This window comes from Petaurus breviceps, unplaced genomic scaffold (genome assembly GCF_028583685.1).
Source record: "Petaurus breviceps papuanus isolate PSGF00001 unplaced genomic scaffold, PetGlider_PUasm1.0 185, whole genome shotgun sequence".
Lineage (NCBI taxonomy): Eukaryota > Metazoa > Chordata > Mammalia > Diprotodontia > Petauridae > Petaurus > Petaurus breviceps.
In genome coordinates this window covers 12,308,003-12,330,298 of record NW_027185797.1, presented here as the reverse complement: position 1 = coordinate 12,330,298, position 22,296 = coordinate 12,308,003, and the positions used below count along the sequence as shown (strand labels likewise).

Sequence of the window (22,296 nt, the reverse complement as noted above, 5' to 3'; positions counted from 1 at the left end):
AAAGTCCCCATTCTCCTGGAGAGTTCACACTCGAATAAAGGAGCCCAACATACAAACAATTATGTATAAACAAGGTATATTCAGCATAAGTTGGGGATGTCTCAGATGGGAGACAGCATCATTAAGGAGGACTTAGGAAAGGCTTCAACCTTAGTGGCAGTTTGGAAGAAGTAAGGAATATTAGGAGGCAGAAAAGGAAGGAAAGAGAGAGCTCTAGGTAGGGGAGAAAGTCAGTGAAAAGTCACAATCTTATTGCTATTGCTAGCATTTCCAGAACTATTACCACCAAACAATAGGAAGGAGAGTGGACATTCTCATTTTACTCCTTTATTTACTGAGGAAGATGCTAGAGCATTCCATTATGTTGCTTTTACTTTTTTTTTTTATTTTTGGAGGGTAGAAGGCAGGGAAATTGGGGTTAAGTGACTTGCCCAAGGTCACAGGGCTAGTGTATTAAGTGTCTGAGGATGGATTTGAACTCAGTTCCTCCTGACTCCAGGATCAGTGCTCTACTCACTGAGCCACCTAGCTGTCCCTTTTACTTTTTCTTATGATATTTTTTAAAAAGGGTCATTCTATCCTATGATTTCTAGAGTCTTTAGCATAAATGAGTGCTGTACTTTGTCAAAGACTTTTTTCTAAATCCATTAAGATAATTGTGTACTTTTTTATTTTTCTTTAATATGATTAATTAAGGTGATTGTTTTCCATGAATTCTGAGCCAACTTTTCATCTCTGATATAAATCTAATTTAAACACAGTGAATGATGTTATAATGGTAAGCTAGGTGGTGTAGTGGATACAAAGCTGGGCCTGAAGTCTGAAAGACTCCTCTTCCTGAGTTCAAATCTGGCTTCAGACACTTACTAGCTGTGTGACCCTGGAAAAGTCATGCTTGTTTGCCTGTTTCCTCATCTGTAAAATGAGCTAGAGAAGGAAATGACGAAACCACTCCAGTATTTTTGCCAAAGAAACCCCAAATGGGGTAACAAGGAGTCAGACAGGACTGAAACAAATGAACAACAACCAGTGACTTCTTGGATAAATCACTACAGTCTCTTTTGGCTTCTTTAAAATTTCTGAATCAATATACATAAATGAAGGTTCTCCTGTGCATTGTTCTTCCCTGATTGGAGCATCAGGATTATATGCCTCCAAAAAAATCTGACATGGTGGTTCTCTAGGAGGGGGAATGGGAAAGATATTAGGAGGAATTACGGCAAAGGGGGAAAAAAAGACATCAATAAAAACCTATTTCTCAAAAAAGAACATGCACTGAGTCAGGAGATAGTGTTGGGTTTGAGGAATGGCCAGGAGGTCAGTGTCACCGTACATGGCAGACAGATATAAGACACCTGGAAAGGGGAGAAGAGGGCTAGGTTTGTTTTCTATTACTATATACGTGCTTTGCATTTCTTTAGCTGTATCCATATTGGCAGAAGCAGTCTGGTGCAGTATGAGAGAGTACTGAACTTGGAGTGAAAATCCTCCCTCTGGCCCCAACAGCTATGTGACCTTGGGTAAACTTAGGTCACTTAACTCTAGCAGCCTCAGTTCCCTTGAAATTCCTTGAAATGAAGATGATAGTATCTACCTAAGATGGTTGTTGTTTTACATAACTATGCATATTTTACTAGGGCCTGGTCTTTTTTTTGTCAGTGGGGAGAGAAGTAGAGGAAGAAAATATTACTGCTTGCTGATTAAAAATAAAATTTAACTAAAAACAATACATCTGGCAATACAAATGTCAGCCATGACCACCCTTATCCCTCCTCTCCAAGTATGGAAATGTCCTTTTTTTCCCTTTGTATTCTTTTTTTTTTGGAGGGGGGAAGACAGGGCAGTTGGGTTAAGTGACTTGCCCAAGGTCACACAGCTAGTCCATGTTAAATGCCTGGGGCCAGATTTGAACTCAGGTCGTATGGACTCCAGAGCTGGTGCTCTATTCACTGTGCCATGTAGATGCCTCTTTTACTTTGTGTTCTTAAAGAGTAGAAATGTTTTATATTTATTTTGTTTTTGAATCTCAAGTGTCTTGCACAGTGCCTTAAAAATAATACATGCTTAATAAATGTTTATCTAATGTAAATTTTTTTTAATTTAACTCAATATAAACATGCATTTTTACCTGTTCAATACTAGGCTTCTCAAATGGAGGGCTCTCCAAGGATCCTTCGACCATAGGTTTCCCCATTTGTAAAATGCATTTTCTCAAAAGCTGCCAAGAAGCGGAGACCAAAATGTTAAGAAGAAAAATACACACATGAAAAAGACCAAAAATGTTTGAGAGAAAGGCACTATCTGTATTTTTAACCTAAATTACATATAACCTGCTAATAATCAAGTACCTTCCCCCAAAAGACTACCAGCTGTCAGGTGCCTTCCAGCAAACATGTCTGAGCTCCCGGCCACTCTATTTTTTCAAGGAGAGGAGTCACTGAGGCAAGCTCCCTTCCTATACTCCTCTATCTCCCACCAACTGCATTCGTGACAATCTCTAATCCTTCCCCCACCCAAACATTTCTTTATTAAGAGAATGCTAGAGGTGATGGCTGGACAAGGAAGACATTGATGGTATCTCTCTGACTGAAATCAACAGTTCTCGTGTTTTAATGGGTATTTGACAAATATTTCTTTTAAAAGTCCATCAGTGCAAAGTATTATCTGGGACTGTTCATGCTAGAACTTTGCAGAACTGAAGAGACAGTAACTTTCAGGGCCTGCCTTTTCACAGACTTCAACCCCCCACCCCCACCTCTCTCTCTCTCTCTCTCTCTCACACACACACACACACACACACACACACACAATCTAAGCACTCTAGATTTTATTACCCACACAAGCAGAGTTGGATGGGTCTGTAAAGAACCTCAGGTGCCATTGAACCCAACACAGAACTGAAGAAGGGCACCTTCTGCAACATGCTGAACCTGAGGCCTTCCCTTCACTCAAGAACCTCAGAGAGAAGAAAGGTCATTCCATTGAGGCAGCTGGATGGCACCATGGACAGACTACTGGGCCTAGAATTAGGAAGACTCATCTTCTTGAGTTCAAATCTGACCTCAGCTACTTGCTAGCTGTGTGACCCTGGGCAAGTCACTTCACTCTGTTTGCCTGTTTCTTCATCAGTAAAATGAGCTGGAGAAGGCCTTGGCAAACCACTACGGCATCTTTGCCGAGAAAACCCCAACAGAGTCACGAAGAGCTGGACACACCTGGACAACCACCACCACCACCAATGAGTCGTTGGCCACTTTTTCCTGACACTGAGTCTAAATTTGCTTCTTTGCAGCTTCTACCCTTCACTCTCAGCTCTGGCCTCTGGGAGCAACCAGAGTAAGTCTAATGCTTCTGACACAAGAAGGAATTCAGATTTAGAAAACTGATAAATGTGCCCAAGGATTATCGAGGACTGTTTAAAAAGCTAACTCCCCAGCATGTTCAAAGCACTGGGATTAATTCCCTCCACTGGAATTGAACAGTCAGAGTAAGCTGACAGGCAAGTGACAAGAGAGCCCACAGTCACCATGTTCAAGCATTTTCCTCTCTACCCTGTTTAAAGTAAACTTGTAGCTGCTCGAGTCGTCAGAAAGCCACGGATTTCTTTAGTCACACACACTGTCTGTCCCTTCCACAGCCTTTGTGCTGCACACCTAGAGCCTTGAACCCCCAAGATGCACCCATATGGAAGGGCACCAGGGCATGAAACTGTTCAGCAGGCACTGGCGGGCCCCTGGAGATCAGAACAGCCTCCAACTGGTGAACAACTACAAGACCACTCTTCTCTAACTGAGCAGGATCGAAATGGCCAGGAGAAGACCACGAGGTCACAGGTCCAGAGCCATACAAGACCTCTGAGGCTACTGAATCCAACTCAGTCATTCTGCAGGAAAACCAAGAAACAAAAACCATTGAGGCCCAGGGAGCTTAAGTGTGACCTAGGTCACACAAGCAGAAAGTACTAGAGGCAGCATCTGAACCCAGGCCCTGCAGCAACAGACCACTAATATGCTATAGCTAATCCTTTCCTGGATCCTTGAAATATACCACAGTAATCTGGACCAAAGAACTGTTCCGTTTGCATCATCACTGTAATCACTGCCATCTATATGGATACAATAAGACCTACAAAGTACATTATCCACTGGAGCCTCATAATAAACCTGTCAGGTGGGGATCCCATTTTACAGATAAGAAAATTGAGGATAAAAGAGATTAAGTGGCATACATAGCTTGTTAAGGGTATAAGGTAATCACAAAAGTAGATCATAGCAAAACTTCCCAGGGCTGAAAAAATACAAAAACCAAGAAAAAGAAGATTTGTTCTGGTCACCTAGTCCATTACTGTTGTCAAAACTGACTATTTGAGGAACTGGGATTTCGAGTTTGGAGCCAGCACGTTACAGAGGGAAGAACGTTGATATCTGGGGATCAGAAAGCTCGAATTCTAGTGTAGACAAATTATTTCTCCTCTCAGGATCAAAGATGGGAGCCTGGCAGAGACCACAGAAGCCACCTAGACCCAACCCTCATTTTACAGATCGTAGAGCCAAATTCAAACATGGTCACATGTGTGGTGATCCCAGGAGAAAGGATTTCCGTCTTGCTGGCAGAGTCACTCACTGCCTTAAATTGTCACAGTCTCCACTTGTGTCAAATAAAAAGCTTCCACAAGAAGACTTCATGCTGGCCTTCAAACTAGACCCTTCAAGTTCTAGCACCATATGATTTTAAACAGGTCTCAGTGGTACCACTACCATTTACTTTAAAAATCTATGGGACCATACATGAGTTTGTTTTCAAACATGGGCTTGAAAGTTATTTTGAATGCTGCCTTAACTCACACTGGCTACTTCGCTAAGCTGGAATACTACTTAACACAGGAATAAGGTTAAATAACAGGTGCTTTTTGAATCATTTGCCTGGAGTAAGATATTTGAGGCAACCAAGTTCCACATTTTGGCCTTTTTTTTTTTTTTAAACCCAAGAATGAGTTAGACATCGCCTTGTTAGAAAAAGAAGACGTTTCAATCAATCAGCAAGTATTTCTTAGTCAACTCTGTGCCAGGCAAGGAGCTTTTTTCAACTCGCCACCAGTGTTTTCTAGCCCAGGGGGCTGCTTATAAACAGAATCAAATCGGGAGGCTGACAGGATGGAAACCTTGACGCCACCATGACTTCCAGCGGGGCAGTACACTCCTGCCAAGGATCTAGTCCAACACAAATAACAGCTACATTCTTGCAGGCCCTGTTTTTCTTTTACTGACGTCTCTTCCAGAGACCTTAAGAGTAGGGGCTCTGGCACAGCTGGGCCTTGATGACTCAGACTCTGAGGCCTTGTCAGGGTCATCGAATCTCAGAGACCCATGCAACCCACACTGGAGAGAGAAGGCCCTCTGTAGCAGACTCCTTCCGCTTGGAATGGGGGAAAGAACCCTGGTCTGGAGGCAGAGGATGCCACATCCTGCCTCTGATATGCCCACTGGCTTTGGGACACAATGATGATGACAATGGCTAGCATCTTGGTAAAGTGCTTCGCCTACATTATCTCACAACCCATTTTACAGATGAGAAGACTGAAGGTAAGAGAGATAAAGTGACTTTACCCAGGGTCACACCACCAGGTAAATGTCTGAGGCAGGATTCGAAGTCTGGCATTCCTGACTCTAAATTCAGTCCTCTATCCACTAAAGCGGAGGTATAGCCCAAGCCATCTTTTAAAATGTACCCAGAAGAGATTTAACAGAATAACTAGAAATCCAACCCAACATAGATGATGTTAATTTGTGGTTTTCTAAATAAATATGTAGCCCCAGCAGGGATCCAGTTCCTCTTTGAGCTTAATGCCACTGTACAAGCCACCTCTTACCTGCCTAACCATGCAACCCCCTCCTAAAATGAAGGGGCTGGGCTAGATGGCCTTGAGGTCCCTACAAGCTCTAGATCCATGATGATAAGGGGTCAACTAGCCTTTGCTTGTAGCCCTCCAGTGACGGGGAAGCCATTGCCTTCAACAGCAGCTCGTTTCATTTTTAAAGAACTAGAGGTATTTTTGGTTTGGTTTTGTTTTCTGGAGGCAATCAGGGTGAAGTGACTTGCCCAGGGTGACATAGTAAGTGTCTAAGGTCACATTTGAACTCAGGTCCTCCTAACTTCAGGGCCAGTGCTCTATTCACTGCGCCACCTACCTGCCCCAGAGCTATTTTTTTTTTTTAGTTTTTCTTTCCCCATCATCAAGCCTCAACATTTCACCTGGTAGCCACCACCATCTACTCTTAGATCCTCCCATCAGGACTAAGAAAACCAGGTTTCTTCCTCATTCCATGACACAACACTTCAGACACTTAAAGATCTCAGTCATATCCATAAGCCAGTGTTTTCTTCTCCGAGCTGGGTATGCCCAGTGCCTTCAAATGATCAGCATAACATGAATTTAAGTGTTTTCACCACTCTGGTTGCCCCTGATCAATCATTATTTGACTCCTACTAGCTGCCAAGCACCGTGCTAGACACTGAAGAAATAAAAGACAAAATAGGAACTGATATTCCATCAGGGAAGACAAGTATTTACAAGCTACGGACAGAATAAACACAAGGTAATTCAAAGAGGCCAGCTAGCTAGCACAGTGGATAGAATGCTGAGCCCAGAGGCAGGAAGATTCATTTTCTTGAGTTCAAATCTGGCCTCAGACACTTACTTAGCCCTGTTTGCCTCAGTTTCCTCATATGTAAAATGAGAAGGAAAGGGCAAACTCCAGTATCTTTGCCAAGAAAACCCCAAATGGAGTCACAACTGAACAGTAATTCAAAGGGGAGGAGACACTGAGAGCCAAAGAGATTATGGAAAAGCACATTCTTCTTTCTAACTTATCAATGCCCTTTCTCTAATGGAAGGTTCTAATGAACATAAAATTTTTCAGATGATCAGAGCAGAAGGATTATTTTCTTTACCTCAACATACCCTAAGATTGCACTGGTGACTCGTACTGGGCTTGTTCTACACTAGAACCCCCAGATCATCCTGGTCTAGTCATACTTTCTTCTCACATTAGGTAAAGAATAATCACCTTTCCCATCTGTCGCCTGGATGGGCAAAGATAGCATCCTCCTAATGGTTAAGGATAAGACCTTTTGGGAAACAGGAGTGACACTGAATTGCTGATGCTTTCCCCCCACTCACTGAAGGGCCATGGAGCCTCAAGGAATGTGACTGTTATTACCAAGCCAGACTGAGAGACAGATCCGGAGTCAGGGCACCAGGGTCTGAACCCTGTGATTTGGGCAAGTCACATCCTATTTCCAAGGGCCCCTGTTTCTTCATTCGTCAAAAGAGGGAGATGGACAAGACTATCTCTGAGGTCTGCTTGGCCTTCCAGGACCCTGAATGGAATCTCCAAATCTGAGAGTGCACAAAACACTGACAGGTTCCGGAAATCCGAGAGCCAAGAGAAGGGGCCTGAACTGGGTAACACCACAGCTATGACCCTCTGGGCTGCCTCCCATCAGCTGATGGTGAATCTTATCCCTGGGAACCTTTAAGAGCTTCAGAAAAAGACAGCAAGGCCTTGAACAGATGCAAAAACTTTTTCAGAATCTTCTCTCTAGGGGCAGTTAGGTGGAGCAGTGAATAGAGCACCAGCCCTGGAGTCAGGAGGTCCTGAGTTCAAATCTGGCCTCAGACACTTAACACTTACTGGCCGTGTGACACTGGGCAAGTCACTTAACCCCAATTGCCCTGCCCTCCCCCCTCCAAAAAAGCAAAAAATTAAAAAAAAATTAAGAGCTCAGAATCTTCTCTCTAACCTGGAACTTTTCCACATGCCTCCTGTCAGTTTACCCACCTAAAGTAGGCACTCCCTGCTGCCCAGCAGATATGGGAGGAGGAACAGTGGCAGCAGTGAATAGAGCTGGACCAGGCCAAGACAGCCCATATCTGCCTATACCGATGAGCCAGGAGTCAGGGAAACCAGAGTTCAAATCCTACTTCAGACCCTCGCCAGCTATGAGACCCTGGGTAAATCACTGACCTTTCTGAGCCTTACTTTCCTTATCTGTTAAATGGCACCCATAGACAGGCTTATTGTGAGAACCCAATGAGACAATGTATGTCGAGTATTTTGCAAATCTTACAGAAATGTGAGTTGTTGCTGTTGCTGCTGTTATCAGGAAAAGCTGTCCATGATCTCAGATGAAGACATATTCCTTTTCCACAAAACAACAGTATTGGTTAAGATCAACTGCACGAAGGGAACAAGAAAGAAAGAAAAGCCTATCTCCCCTGGGCTAATGATCTCAGGGAGAAAATGAAGCAGCTGAAAATAATATAAGCTCTAAAGAAGCAAGTCAATGTCCAAACAGTGGACAGATCATTGGCCTGAGTTCAAATACTACCTCGTCTGCCAAGCTATGTGGCCCTGTGGGCCTCGGTTTCCATATCTGTAAAATGGAAAGTAATAACAGTACCCGCTACCCAGGGTTATTATAACATATGTAAATGCCAGCTATGATTATCTAGGAGAACGTATGAAGCACTGGAGTGAGCTGACTGAGAGATTTATCAGGAAAGGCTTCTTTTGAGAGGGTTATGCAGGAAGAGGAGTCACATGATCTGGCAAAGCAGCAACACCTTATCCATAACACAACTACAGTTTCATAAACAACCCTCTTTTCTATTCTTCTTTGTCAACTGAAAAGTTCATGGTTGTGGATACACAAAGCACCAAAGCTTCAGCTGGGTTATAAAATGTCAAGAAAAAATAGTCTGACAACTCTCAGTCTCAAGACAGTTAGATGGCTCAGTGGATAAAGTACCAAGCCTTGGAGTCGGGACAACCTGGGTTCAAATCCAGTCTCAGACACTCATTAAGCTGTGTGACCCTGGAAAAGTCATTTAGCTTCTGTTTGCCTCAATCCACTGAAGGAGGAAATGGTAAACCACTCCAGTATCTTTTCCAAGAAAATCCCACGGAAAGCACTGGTGTGCTATGGTACACGGGATCACAAAGGGTCAGATGTGACCCAACAACAAAATCTAGTCTGAATCTTTGGATTCACTTGAATCAAAAACTTCATCAGTTTTCCATGAATAGAAGTTACTAACAACAAGGAAAAGATCCTACCCTTTAGTTAAGAGAAGTAATCTTGATTATGGGGACCAAATCATGGTTTCTTCTTTAATCTAATTAAAATCATCCTCTTTGTCAAACACCTTTGACCAGACTGAAAGGGGAATTCTCAAAGTTAAAGAGGAAGCCATCAGGTTCAGAATTCGGGAATTTACTTTTCTGAGGGTGATATCAGTATTACACTGACATTTCTGTTGCTATGTTTGGGCAAATCGAAATCCCCAAACCAAAACTGTACTTTTTGTTCTCTCTTTCTGAGGAAGTTTTTCTTTCTTATCTCAGTATTCCTACAAAATATACAGCATATAGTATAGCACTATAAAACATATATAGCATTCTATATGTATATATTGTATGCATGTGTACATATATGTATAGGTATACATATAGACACGTGTGTGTATGAATGAGACATTGTTTGGAACAGAAAACAGAATTTCCGATTAACAGGAGAAAACACAGCCCAGTCAAACTGTTCTCCAACCAGGAATGCTTATATAGTAATTAACTGTCTCCGATTGACTTTGGCTAAAATGCATAGTACATAATTTTTCATACACATTTGCTAAGTTCATAACTAAAAAGAAAACTATTTTAAAAACTGAATGAACAATCCATTTTTTTTTTTTTAAAAAAAAGGCCTTTGGACAGATATGCTATTAACGTAGCTCTGAAGTGATCTAACCTTTCTGGAAAACAATCTGAAATTATGTAAGAAAAGGTACTTTACACACATACATATTCATACCCTTCTACATATACATATATATACACACACACACATACACACATACATATACACACATATCTATACCCTTCTATACACATACATATCCATACCTTTCTATATACATATGCACACACATATCCATACCCATACACACACACATACACACACACACACACACACACACATACAACACACACATGCAGAGTCCATACCCTTGAATCCAAAGAACCCATTACTGGACATAGACCCTAAGGAGATCAAAGACAGACAAGGAGGCTCCGTGTGTAACTAAATTAACAACTAAATAAAACACAATTTTTTTGTGGCAGGAAAAAAAAACAACGCAGCAACAAATCTAGTATCCATACTCAAGTCAACAAATCAACAAATATTTTTGGGAATGGAAACAAAGGCAAAATCAAGGCCTGTTCTCAAGGTGCTCACAGTCTAAGGGGAGGTAGAATGCAAAGAACTCTGCACAAACAAGGGGTCCCCAGGATAAGCAAACTACGGCATCTGAATGTAGTGAAACAGGATTGCACTGCAAGAAAGGGTGAATGTGAGGGATTCCGAGAAACAAGCCTCAACTGCACAAGATTAAAGTCAGCAGAACCAGGAGAATAAAAGTCACAATGACAGCAATACCAGTGAAAAAACCAACAGAAAACCAAAGTCTGACTGTGTGATCACAAAGCCCAAACTGGGGCCAGAGAATCTATGGAGAAATTTCCCCCCTCTCCTCTGGGTAGAAGGTGGTAGGGAAGTGGTGAAGAATGTTGTCCCAATTGTCAGAAGGGATCACCATTATACTTAAGAGGTATTATTTTTTAACAAGAAGGGTTGCTCATTTTGGGAAGGAGTTGGGTATATTGAGAAATCATGATGATGTTTCAAACAAAGGCATCCTGGGACTTTTAACATTCTGTGGGTATGGGGGGGGGGGGAAATCTCACGAGAGATGTCAAAGAAAAAAATAACATCTTACCTTGAACAGGTAGAAATAAACTTGTTTGGTGTCTGCATCTTCTTCTTTGTGAACACAAGTGAAGAGATATTCCACATCCAACACTATGCCAAGGAGTCTGTTCATTTCTTCCTCTGACACATTCTCCAGGTGAGACACATGAGCAGCTAAAAGGGGTATCAAGAGATTCAGGTGAGATGTGAGATGGCGGCTGAGAGCAACCCACTCACCAAGGCTGTATCTCATCAACTCAACAAGATCCCAAATTTCCCGAGCCCTGTTAAGATCTAAGTCTTCCCAATAATTTTCTTCTTATAATATGATGTTAGTCCCAAATGTTCCAGGGGGACCAACCCAACCTATATAAGGTCAAAGACCAATTTGGTTACTAAAGACCACATGTGAGTGACTTATTTCTCTGGGGGCCAAGACAGGAAAATATCCTTAAGAGACCTCTCAGACTGAAACTTAAAAGCAATGAACCTTTCTCTACAAGCAGATCTCCCTCCATTCCGGAGGGCCTTCTAGCAAATCTGTTGGGTTATATGTTGTCACACCAGGGGAACGGGGTCCTAGGACGCTATACAAAAACAAATTCCCCTGGAAATTCAGTCAAAAATCCTCTGATTTTGTCCAGGATAATCGGATGACTTGAAGGCTATTTTTGACCAATATTCTTATTGACAGGGACTCAATCCTGAAATCAGAGGATCTCCATAATCTCATCCTTAAGGACAGATAAGGAGCCCACTTGCTGCCTCACCAACTTCATGAGAATGCTCCATTCTTGGAAATGGCCTCCATGGCCCTCTTTAACCTCAATTCATGTTTCAAGACAAAGTTCAGACTCTCTACAAAGCCATCCTTGACCATCTCAAGCTGTAGCTTTTTCCTTTCTCTGAATCTTTATAGCACATATTATCTATACCACTCAAATGTATAGAATTCTTAAGAACTAGATAACACTCAATGTATCGGCTACCTTCTACTGTGACTAAAGCCTGTTATGTGTGTATTTTTGATCCCAGCCTAAGATCATGTGAAAAGACACTGAATCCCATCCCTGTCTCCCCACTATGCCACAGGTGCTCAATAAATATTTGCTAACAGCATGACTGGTTAAGAGAAAGTTATTTCTTATTGAAAAAACTTCTACAATTATGACCAGCCCCAGAAAGGTTCCTCCCCAGAAAACTGGCACGAAGAAGCATTAAAAAAAATAATGAATGTAACAGGCAAAGAAAGAGAATGGTGTGGATGGAACATTGGGCATGGGAGTAAGAAAGAAGGGAGTTCAAACCCTGCCTCTAATATTTACTACATTTACTACTTCATGATTCTTTTTGTGGGGAAGGGGAGGATCAAGGTTCTGTAAGTATCCAGAAGCTAATTTAATCAGTATGGTGAATACTCAGTATGGAAACTCCCTCCATCAATACAGACCAGCAACTCGTTTATAACTATAATTTAACAGTCTTGGAGAGTTGCCCAGGGGTACTGAGGGACAGAAAAGTTGGATGCACAGCTATTATGCATTAGGAGAAGGATTGGAATTGGCTCCAAGGCTGACCTCTACCAACCATGCAATACTTCCTTTCCATCTGTAAAATGGAGATAACACTTGTGACTTTCCACCTCACAGGGTGGCTGAGGCCTCAGTGAAATAATATATGCAAAGCACTTGCTGTATAAATTTGGAAAGTTACTATTATCATTCATCATCCCTGCTACTAGAGCTAAGAAGGGCATAAGGTGAATTCTGGGGTGAGGTCAAAAAAAGATTCAAGGGGGAGGGGGCAGAGCTGAAAAAGGGAAGAGGGATGACATACCAGAAAAATGCATGAAGGCAGAGGGAAAGAAATGAAAGTTAGAGACACAACAGCCACCTCTTTCTTCTTGGTTTTAAACCAGAAAAGCAATGGGAAGTGGAAGTTTTCAAACCCTTTGCTGTTCACTTGTTTCAGTCACATCTGCCTCTTTGTGACCCCATCTGGGGTTTTCTTTGCAAAGATACTGAACTGGTTTGCCATCTCCCTTTCCACCTACAGGTGAGGAAACTGAGGCAAAGAGGGTTAAGTGATTTGCCCAGGTCAGGTCACATGGATAGTAAGTGTCTAAAGGCAAATTTGAACTCAGGAAGGAGTCCTCCTGGCTACAGGCTTAGCGCCCTTTGAAGCCCATCCAAAAGCTGGCCACCTGCTTGGTGTCCACACGTGTGCCCAGAGAACTTCCCAACGGGCAGGGAGAGGAATACAAATGCTGGCCATCCTGAGAGATAGGAAAAGAACTTTGGCTGGAAAATCACAGCAACAGAACTCAACGGCATTAAGTTATCAAGTATAAAAACTGTAACTGTAACAACAGAAACGTAACAAATGGAAAACCAAATGCCTGACCCTTGAACATCAGAAAGCTACACTGGAGGGCAACAAGGCAATCTAGCCTCGACCAGGTTCATCACAGACTTTGCTGTTCAACCACGAACCCCATTTACTCCATTCACGGGCTTAAAAATACCGAGGATTTGAAAGATTTCTGGACTTCATTCCTCTTTCAAGGAGCAAAGAAAGAACCACAGACTAGCAGAAGATGCATTTATCTGTTGAGTGAGTTCATTCTAAAGAAGTCACCCTGAGACATCTTAACCGTTTTCTTCTCCCTTTAAGGTCATGAGGAGTGAGGCCTTGAGGAGTCATGTTTCCTCCTACAAGAGAACTAATCCACAAAGTTCTTATACCAGCCATGGGCAGGCGGAAAAAAAGCATTGAAGAAGATGCCTGTCTTCCTGGGGCAGCTCCACTGCCAAAGAGCTGAAAGAAAACTTGAGCCAAGAGAGGAATGCAACAAAATTCCAGAGCCACCCATTACACCATACTGGTCAAATTAAGCCTGTTATTTATAAGCAGTTCAAAGTATATGGGCTAGTTTATCTGGAAAGCCATCTTCACTCACATTTCTGGTTGTGGATGAGATAAAAACTCAAGTAAAGCAAGTGAGTTCTAAGAAGTTTGGCTCCATTAGCAATTACTCATTTCCCTCCTACTTTATTTAGATTAAATCAGCTTCTGGGTTTCAAAAATACTCGAAGGCAAAGGAGTGGGGGGAGGAATAAATCAGAGACTCCAGAAAAGGGAGGTGATAAGTTGAGGAAAAGGCTCCCCCTCCCCCCATCCAGAAGCAGTTGTAAAAGGAGGTTCGCTGTGATCCCCAGCTCTGGTTCAACAATGCCATGATCTGAAGGCATCTGAAGCATAGATCCTGAAGGTCAGCTTTAGGGGGAATAAAGAGGAATTACTTCTTCTAGGACAGGAGGTCCTAACCTGGGGTCTGTGAGCTTTGCTAAAGTACTTTTTTATAATTTACATCCTATGTTGAAGGCTATGGATTTTATCATTTAAAACCTTATGTGAAAGAGGGTGTCTTATCTGTAGACTTTCACCAGATTGCCAAAGGAATACAAGACAGCAAAAATGTCGAGAAGCCCTGGCCGAGGAAGTCAGAGAAGGATGAAAGGCTGAGGATTGGGAGAAGAGGGAAAGCTGAGATCATCTGCTGGAAGCAGGGGCTAAGGGTTAAGTGATGGGCTGAGGGATTAAAGGAAGAAAATAGAGTCTGGCATAGCTGCTTTGGGGAATGAGTCAGATGGAACCCAAAACCTTACCTCCTGGGAGCCACGGCCAAGCTGTTGTACAACATAAATGGGGAGTGATCTACATCTGTTTACTGGATGCCTTCCAGGATCCTTCTAGAGCCCAAGAAGTCTCATGTGACCCTTTCCTGGCTATTTCTATGTCCTTTCTCAATCACCACCAAATCTCATTCTGTTCTTGGAACAGGTGATCACTCCTTGCTTCTCTCACAGTCTGAACCATCACCATTAATGCCGACAACCCTTCCAAACCTAGAAGGGGCCCAAGTTCACACCCAGATTCTAATCCCTTGCTGCCAGCTGCCTTTGGGGGTTTTCTTCAGGCAAATGCCAAGTCATTAATTCTGACAATTATAAAATGCAGCTGGATAGCATATAGGTTCAAGTGCTGGACTGGGCATCAAGAAGCTGGGAGTTGGAAGCCTGCCAGCTCCATGACCCCAGCAAGTCACTGAATCTCTCAGTCTCGGTTTCCTCTTCTGTAAAATGGGGGAATTAACATCACCTACTTCACAGTTATTGTCAGGATCAAGTGAGATAAATATAAAAGCTGCTCTGTGAGACTTAAAGAGCTACATAGATATTAGTCAGTTGTTTTTGATACCACTCCAATTTCACATAAAACCCCTCTCCCTCCTAGTTGCTTTATTTCTGCAAGTGACATCAATGCTTTCTTCTTCCATACTTGAAACCCTTAATCTTCCTATCCCACAGGACCATACAATGATAGTTTTAGAGCTGGGAGAGAGACCAGGGGGTCTCCAGTCCAACTCTTTCATTTTTCAGATAAGGAAACTAAGGCACAGACAGGTTAAGTGACTTGTGCTGGATCACAAAACTAGTAAATGTCTGTGGTAGGATTTGAACTCAGGGCTTCCTGACTTCCTACAAACTATGCCACTTTGCCTCTCAAAACTGTGGGTGTTTAACCTGGAGAAGACTGTGTCTGACCTTGGATACGAACCAACATTCTGATTCCAAACCCAGCGTCCTTTCCACTGCACAACAACTGTCTTGTGTAGCCCATCAGTCACAAAGATGAGTTGGCTGTTTCTTTTCAATGTCACTTATGTTGACTCTTTTCTTTCTGTTTGTCCTGTTACTGCCCTGGCCTGGAACGCCTCATTACCTTAGGCCTACATTGCTGAGAGCACCTCAAAACCAGAAAGCTGATTTGCTACAATCTTCCCCTCCCCTGATGAATGTTCCCAATAGCACCAAGATCCACAGGCTATGTATGACTGCTCAAAACCACTATGGATTCTGGCAACAGACTAGTCACAGCCTTAACCTGCTGCCATTCCCAGACTCACAGGATTTCAGAGTTGGAAGAAATCTTAGTGCCCTTCTATTCTGAGTGAAAAAGAATCCCATCTATAGTGTACATACCCAGTGAGTCACTATCTGTCTTTGCTTGAAGACCTCCAACGAGATAATAAACATTAGCTCTCAAGTCAAAGGACCTGGATTCAAAACCTCCCTCTCACTCTTACCACCAATTGGCCTTGGGCAAGTCAGGCAATCCCTCAAGACTCTGAGGTTTGCCCATCAATAAGAAGGAATGACTTGATTACCTCTGAGGCCCTCCCTCCCAAGGCAGTCAAGTTCATTCCTTATCTGGATAGCTATCCATGTGACATAAAGACTGCCTCACTTTATGCACTGGATGCTGAATGATGGACTCTCCAAGCTAGGAGAAACCTTAGAAAATATCTCTCAGGGAGGCTAGGTGGCGCAGTGAATAGATTGCCGGCCCTGGAGTGAGAAGGACCTGAATTCAAATATGACCTCAGACACTTGACCCACTTATTAGCTGTGTGATCTTGGGCAAGTCACTTAACCCTAATTGCTTTGCCTTTCCCCCTCACTCCCCCCAAAAAATTATTTTAAAAAATACATAGGATTACAAAGGAAACTAATTCTAACAAAACAGCTACAAAATATAGTTCACGGACCCCAGATTGAGAACCCCTGCTGTAAGTCTAAAGGCATGGAAGGTGCTACCTGAACGGAGAAGAATTTCCTCACTGTGGCGTTCCCTGTATGAATACACTGGTATAAAATCACTACTCCAGGCCCTATTCCTAAAGACCTTTGAGTCTAATATCTTTACTTTAGACATGAAGAAAATGAGGCGCTGGGGGCGGCTAGGTAGCACAGTGAGTAAAGTGCCAGCCTGGAGTCAGGAGGACCCGAGTTCCGGCCTCATACACTTAACACCCACAAAAAAACAACTAGCCGTGTAACCTTGGGCAAGTTACTTAACCCCAACTGCCCTCCAAAAGGCAAAAAAAAAAAAAAAGTCAATGAATTGTCAATAAATTTTGAAAAATTTGACACACGTCAATGAATTTTAGGGAATCAAATCTTTTACATTTTTAATGCAAACAACCACAACCCCTAGCAGGGCTCTTCAGGCACCCATCCTCCACTCCTGCTTCATTCCTCAGGCAACTAAAACATTAGAGACCCAGCTGCACCAAGGCAGCCTTAGTGCAAAGGAAGCACCCACCCACCCCCTCAACAGCTATGAGCCTGGCATGATGCTGGCCCCAATCTTTCTGCAACAGGAAGAACACACCCCTTGTCTGTCAAGTATGATACTCAAAAGCCTGGTGCCAAGATTGGCCCAGTAGAACTTCAAACTCAATGAGTCAACATCACTGCTGACCAACCCTGGTTTTCTCTGCAAACACCAAAGGTCTCAGGGAAGTCAAATGCCTCCCCCCTTGCAACCTCCTACCGAGAGTGCAAGTGTACCCTAGTGAGGGGGGAGGGGAAGTAAATGATGTCCTGTGCTGCATTCCAATGATAATGATAATGACAAACATTTTTATAGTATCTGTAGGCTTGAAAAGGCTAAACCAATGTTATTTATTTCCTTTATATCCTCTTAACACCCCTGGGAGGAAGGTGCTATTGCTAACGCTTCTATTTTACAGATGAGGAATCTGGGGTGAAAGGAAGGGAATGGCACCTACTATGTGACAGGCACCATGGAAGTGCTTTCTACAAATATTCTCTCATTTCATCCTCACATCAACCCTTTAAGGTAGGTGCTGTTATGATCCCCATTTTACAGCTGAAGAAACTGAGGGGAAGCAGAGGCTAACATCTAAGGTTGAATTTGAACTCATTGAACTCTTCTAGGCCTAGCACTCTACCCATTTCACCACCCATCCAGAGAAAAATAGTGTCCATAAAGGACACTTCACTTTGCCTTAAGCAAACCACATGGGGGCAGGGGGGAGATGTCCAGTTCTGGGCCCATTTCAGGGAGGATATCCAAGGAGGGTGACATAGAAGAGAGAGCAACCAGGGTGCAACCAGGAGCAACTGGGCTCTTTACTTCTGGGCAGATTACTTCTACTGTTTTGAGTTCTTATCTATGTAAATAATGATGATGCTGATGATGACATTTACATAACACTTTAAGACATGCATACCATTTTACAAATAGCTCATCAGATCCTTACAACAACCTGTGAAGTGAGTCCTGCTAGCATCACCATTTTACAGATGAGGAAACTGAGGTACTGACAGGTGAAGTGCCTTTCAGAGGATCACACAGCTAGTAGGCATCTGAAGCAGTTCTGAATTCAAATCTAATCGACTCCCGGGTTCAGTACCCCATCAGCCACTGTCTACACCATGGATGTTTAGCCTGAAAAACTTGGGAAGGAGGGTGAGAGGATGTAACCACAGAGCTGTTTTCAAATATTTGAAGGGCTCCCTTGTGGAAGAAGGATTATACATTCTGCTTAGCCTCAGAGGGCAAAACTAGAGGCAGTTTCAGGGAGAAAGACATGAGGAAAAGATTATTTACTCTCTGAAAAAGACTTATCTCTGGGCTTTACTATGAGGAAAAACGGCCAGACTGTTAGTGAGCTCCAAAAGCTGTGGGCTGCCTCAGGAAATGAGAAGTTCCACCCAACTGGTAGGCTGCAAGCAAAGGCTGGATGGGCAGCTGCCAAGGGTGTTGGAGAAGGGGCCCTCCCTCAGGTACAGGTTGGACAAGATGGCCCCCGAGCTCAGCTCAACACAGATTCTGGGAAGAAGCAGACACATGGCTACCCCCTGAACTACGAGAATCCCCTCCATATCTCTCTCTCTCTGTGTCTCTGTCTCTCTTTGTGTCTCTGTCTCTCTGTCTCTCTCTCTCTCATTCTCTCTCTCTCTCTCTCTCTCTCTCTCTCTCTCTCTCTCTCTCTGTCTCTCTCTCTCTCTGTCTCTCTCTCTCTCTGTCTCTCTCTCTCTCTCTCGGTATTTTTTTCCTGTGGCAAAAAGGACAATTCTTTTGTTTGCTTTCAGATTCTCCAAGGATCCAGTTTAGTTGTTTTGTGCGGTGTCAGGCTTGAAAATACCCATGGTAAGAGGCAGCAATCTGCTAAGACAGCACCGCCAAGAATCCCAAGGCAGCTGCTACCTTGATAGAAACAGGAAATACATGGTCACCTTGGCCATGGGACCCTCTCCAGCCACCAACTTCATCACTTGAGACACTCTTCTCCTATAGATTGGGAAAGTTTGACAAGTCCTATGTGTGTATCTGAGTATGTGGATGTGTATATAACTAAAGAGGTAAAGATATAGATATATAGCTAGATATCTCTGTATGTGTGTGTGTGTATGTGTGTGTGTGTGTGTAGGTGGGGGGAAGAGATATGTTTGTGAAGATAGGTATATAGATAGATATAGCTATATTGACAAAGCTATATATCTCTGTGTCTGTGTGTGTGTGTATAGAAAGAGAGGGGAGGGGGCAAGGGGAAGAGGGAGAGGGTGAGCAAGAGATCAGTGTGTGTGTGTGTGTGTGTGTGTGTGTATTCCTAGAACACTGGCACATAGTAGGCACTTAATGCTTATTGACTGTACCCAGGATCACACAGCTAGTAAGGGTCTATGGCAGGATGGGAAGCCAGGTCTCCCAGAACCCTGTCTGTCCTAATACCTAGAAAGATTCTAAGTTAGAGTGAAGGTGTCAATGAGCATTGATCAAGACTGTTCCCCCATCCTGGAGTTCTCCAGATCAGTGAAATCACAGGTCTAGTCTCTATCCCTATCACTAAAATGTACTGATTCAAATGATTTTCCAAAAACTTTGAAGTCTGAAAAAAAAATCTAACCGAAATCATGTGTTCGCTTTCTACAATTTTAAGCCAAGAACTAGACATCAATATCCCCGTAGTGGTGGTGAAAACAGATGTGAGCTGGGGCAGTTGTGCTGTTCACCCATAATCCCTGCTACCAGGGAGGCAGAGGCTGGCATTCTGAAGGAGTCCTGGGCAGCAGCAGTGCCCTCACCAAGTTCAGCGTTCAGGTGGTGAGTCCCCAGGAGTGGGGGGAGGGACCAGGCTGTCTAAGGAAAGAAGAGCCTGTGCCACCCAGAGTGAGACAGGCCTATGAGGGGCCAGCCTGAAAACCACAGGAAGACTCAGGCTTTATGGGGGGGAAAGTTAATGTAATTGTGGAAGGTATGAGTTCCCTGTGCTTGGCAAATTCAGTACTATGTATTTATAGGCAGCAACATAGGATTGACTCTACAGTGGCATCTCCTGTTTCTGCCATTAGAGCTAAGTGTTTTAGGGTACTCAGAAGAGGCTTAAGGCAGCTGCTGTCCACACAATCCAACAGTAAACAATTATTTTAGTACTTCAGCGGCCTGAACATCAACCAGTAAGTATTTAATAAGCTCCTGCCCCGTGTGTCTGGCACCGTTCTGGACAACGGGGAGATTAAGGCAAAAACAAAAACAGTACCTGCCCTCAGGAGGTTTACATTCTATCAGGATGCTGACAGGGACGGTTCTCTCTTCTCTGTCTCTCTCCTCCATGTCTCTGCCTCTCTAATTTTATTTCTTCCATTCATATGCATGGTAATCTCACAAAGTTCTTTACCCCAAGAGATCCATGAATAGATTTCAGGGGGTTCATGAACTTGGATGGGGAAAAAAAATTATATTTTTCATTTTAATAAAAATTTTCCTTTGTAATCCTCTATATTTTATTTTATGCATTTAAAATTATTGTTCTGTCAAGGGGCACATAAATTTCCCCAGATACCAAAGGGGTTCATAATACTCTAGAGTGTTTTTTTCTATAATATTGAATACAGGGATATAGGGAGGTTTTACTAAAAGCTTAGGGATATGAGGGGCAGCTAGATGGCACAGTGGATAAAGCACCAGGCCTAGAGTAAAATCTGGTCTCAGACACTTAAGCTGTGTGACCCTGGGCAAGTCACTTCACCCTGTTTGCCTTAGTTTCCTCATCTGTAAAATAAGCTGGGGAAGGAAATGGCAAACCACTCCAGTATCTTGGCCAAGAAACCTTGAATGGGATGATGTAGAGTTGGGTATAATTGAACAAAAACAACAATGAATATAGGGACAAATAAAATCATGGCAACCCCTAGTTAAATGTATAGAGATTCAATCCAACTCAGTCAACATTAAGAACCTAGTGTGCAAGGTACTCCACTAGGCAGTGAAGATACCTAATACTCACAAAGCTTATATTCCCTGGTAATCCTCACATATACCAGGTATAGACAAGTAAATACAAAGTACAGACATAATACACGTTAGCTTCAAGTGAGAGATCGCAGAAGGAGGTTGTCTCTGACCCATCTGTCCTAACACAGGATTTCCATCATCAACAGAAAAACTGGGAGGAAGAAAGAGAGAAGGATGAGAATAACAGAAATGTTCATGTCAAGGTGCCTTGACATGCTAGTGAAAGCCAAATTCTATTGAACCAGTAACAAAACTCATCTACATAGGAGATATGGTGCGGTAGAGAGAACAGTGGATTGGGAGCTGAAGGCCCTGGGTTCCCATCTCTGCTCTCACTGACTCTCCATCAATGTGACCTCAGAGAAGTCATCAAATTCTTGGTCGCCATAGGGGCAGTATCAGTTGCCTTATTTATAAAATGATGGGGTTGGACTAGGAGACTTCTACCTCTCGTCTAGCTCTTAAACTCCACTCCTATGACCCATGGTCTTACAATGCTAATTCCTTCCTCGAATGGGAACTCTGCAAGAACTAAAGGGTTCACCAATTCTAAATAGGACAAGCTTGTTTACATGTCTACCAAGATGAAGAATCCCATTATTTCAGGATTAAGGGACATCCGAGGTCATCTATGAGAGTAATGAGGTCAAGCAACTTGCCAAAGTCTGAAAACAAGCAAACAGAAACTTGTGATTTGCATCCAATGTGCTTTAGAGAAGATGCTGTGGATTATCCAGCATGGAGCCTAACATCCTGACTAATGCTCTTTCTCATACCAAGTTACTTCCTTCACGTGCTTTGTGTCTAAGGCCTGTACAGAGGATTGGTCACATGACAGTAAGCCACAGATTCTGGACATGAATAAGCATCAAGACCACAGAAGCAGCCCAGAGCTCTCATCTTCATTCCGGCCACAGCTCACTGTCAACAGACCAAGTACAAGTGTTGTACTTATACAGGAGGCAAGTGACATCTGAGTTCAGACCACTGCTCTGATTGGCATCAGTTGACATCAACATTGCAAACCCTGGGGATGTTTTTACTTTGAGGAGTCCAGGAAATCTGGGTGATGACAAAAGCACAAGCGATTCTGGGTAACTTGAGCAACAGCCACAGAATGACAGAGAATGAAAATGAGAATCTGGCCCAATACGCTGGTCTTAAGCCTGACTTGAGGGAAACCCTTTCAATAACTTGAAAAAATCCAGATGGACAAGAAGGAGCCATAACCCAGCCTTTCCTTCCAGATTGTCTATTTAAGAAGGGTGCCCTGACCATCTATCTCTTCATTTCCCACCTGGCTGCACTCCTGTG

At 43.1% G+C, this 22,296-nt stretch overlaps 1 protein-coding gene across 1 annotated transcript in view; it reads right to left on the bottom strand.

Annotated features, from left to right (window-relative positions):
• The window catches only part of KAT2B (lysine acetyltransferase 2B), a 113,935-nt gene that overhangs the window by 59,949 nt on the left and 31,690 nt on the right, over window positions 1-22,296 (bottom strand). Inside the window, exons 3-4 of the mRNA XM_069088464.1 lie at window positions 10,841-10,986; window positions 2,129-2,218 (exon numbers count right to left, since the gene is read on the bottom strand). Of these exons, the coding sequence (XP_068944565.1) occupies window positions 2,129-2,218; window positions 10,841-10,986 (236 nt within the window). The remainder of the gene's footprint in view (window positions 1-2,128; window positions 2,219-10,840; window positions 10,987-22,296) is intronic.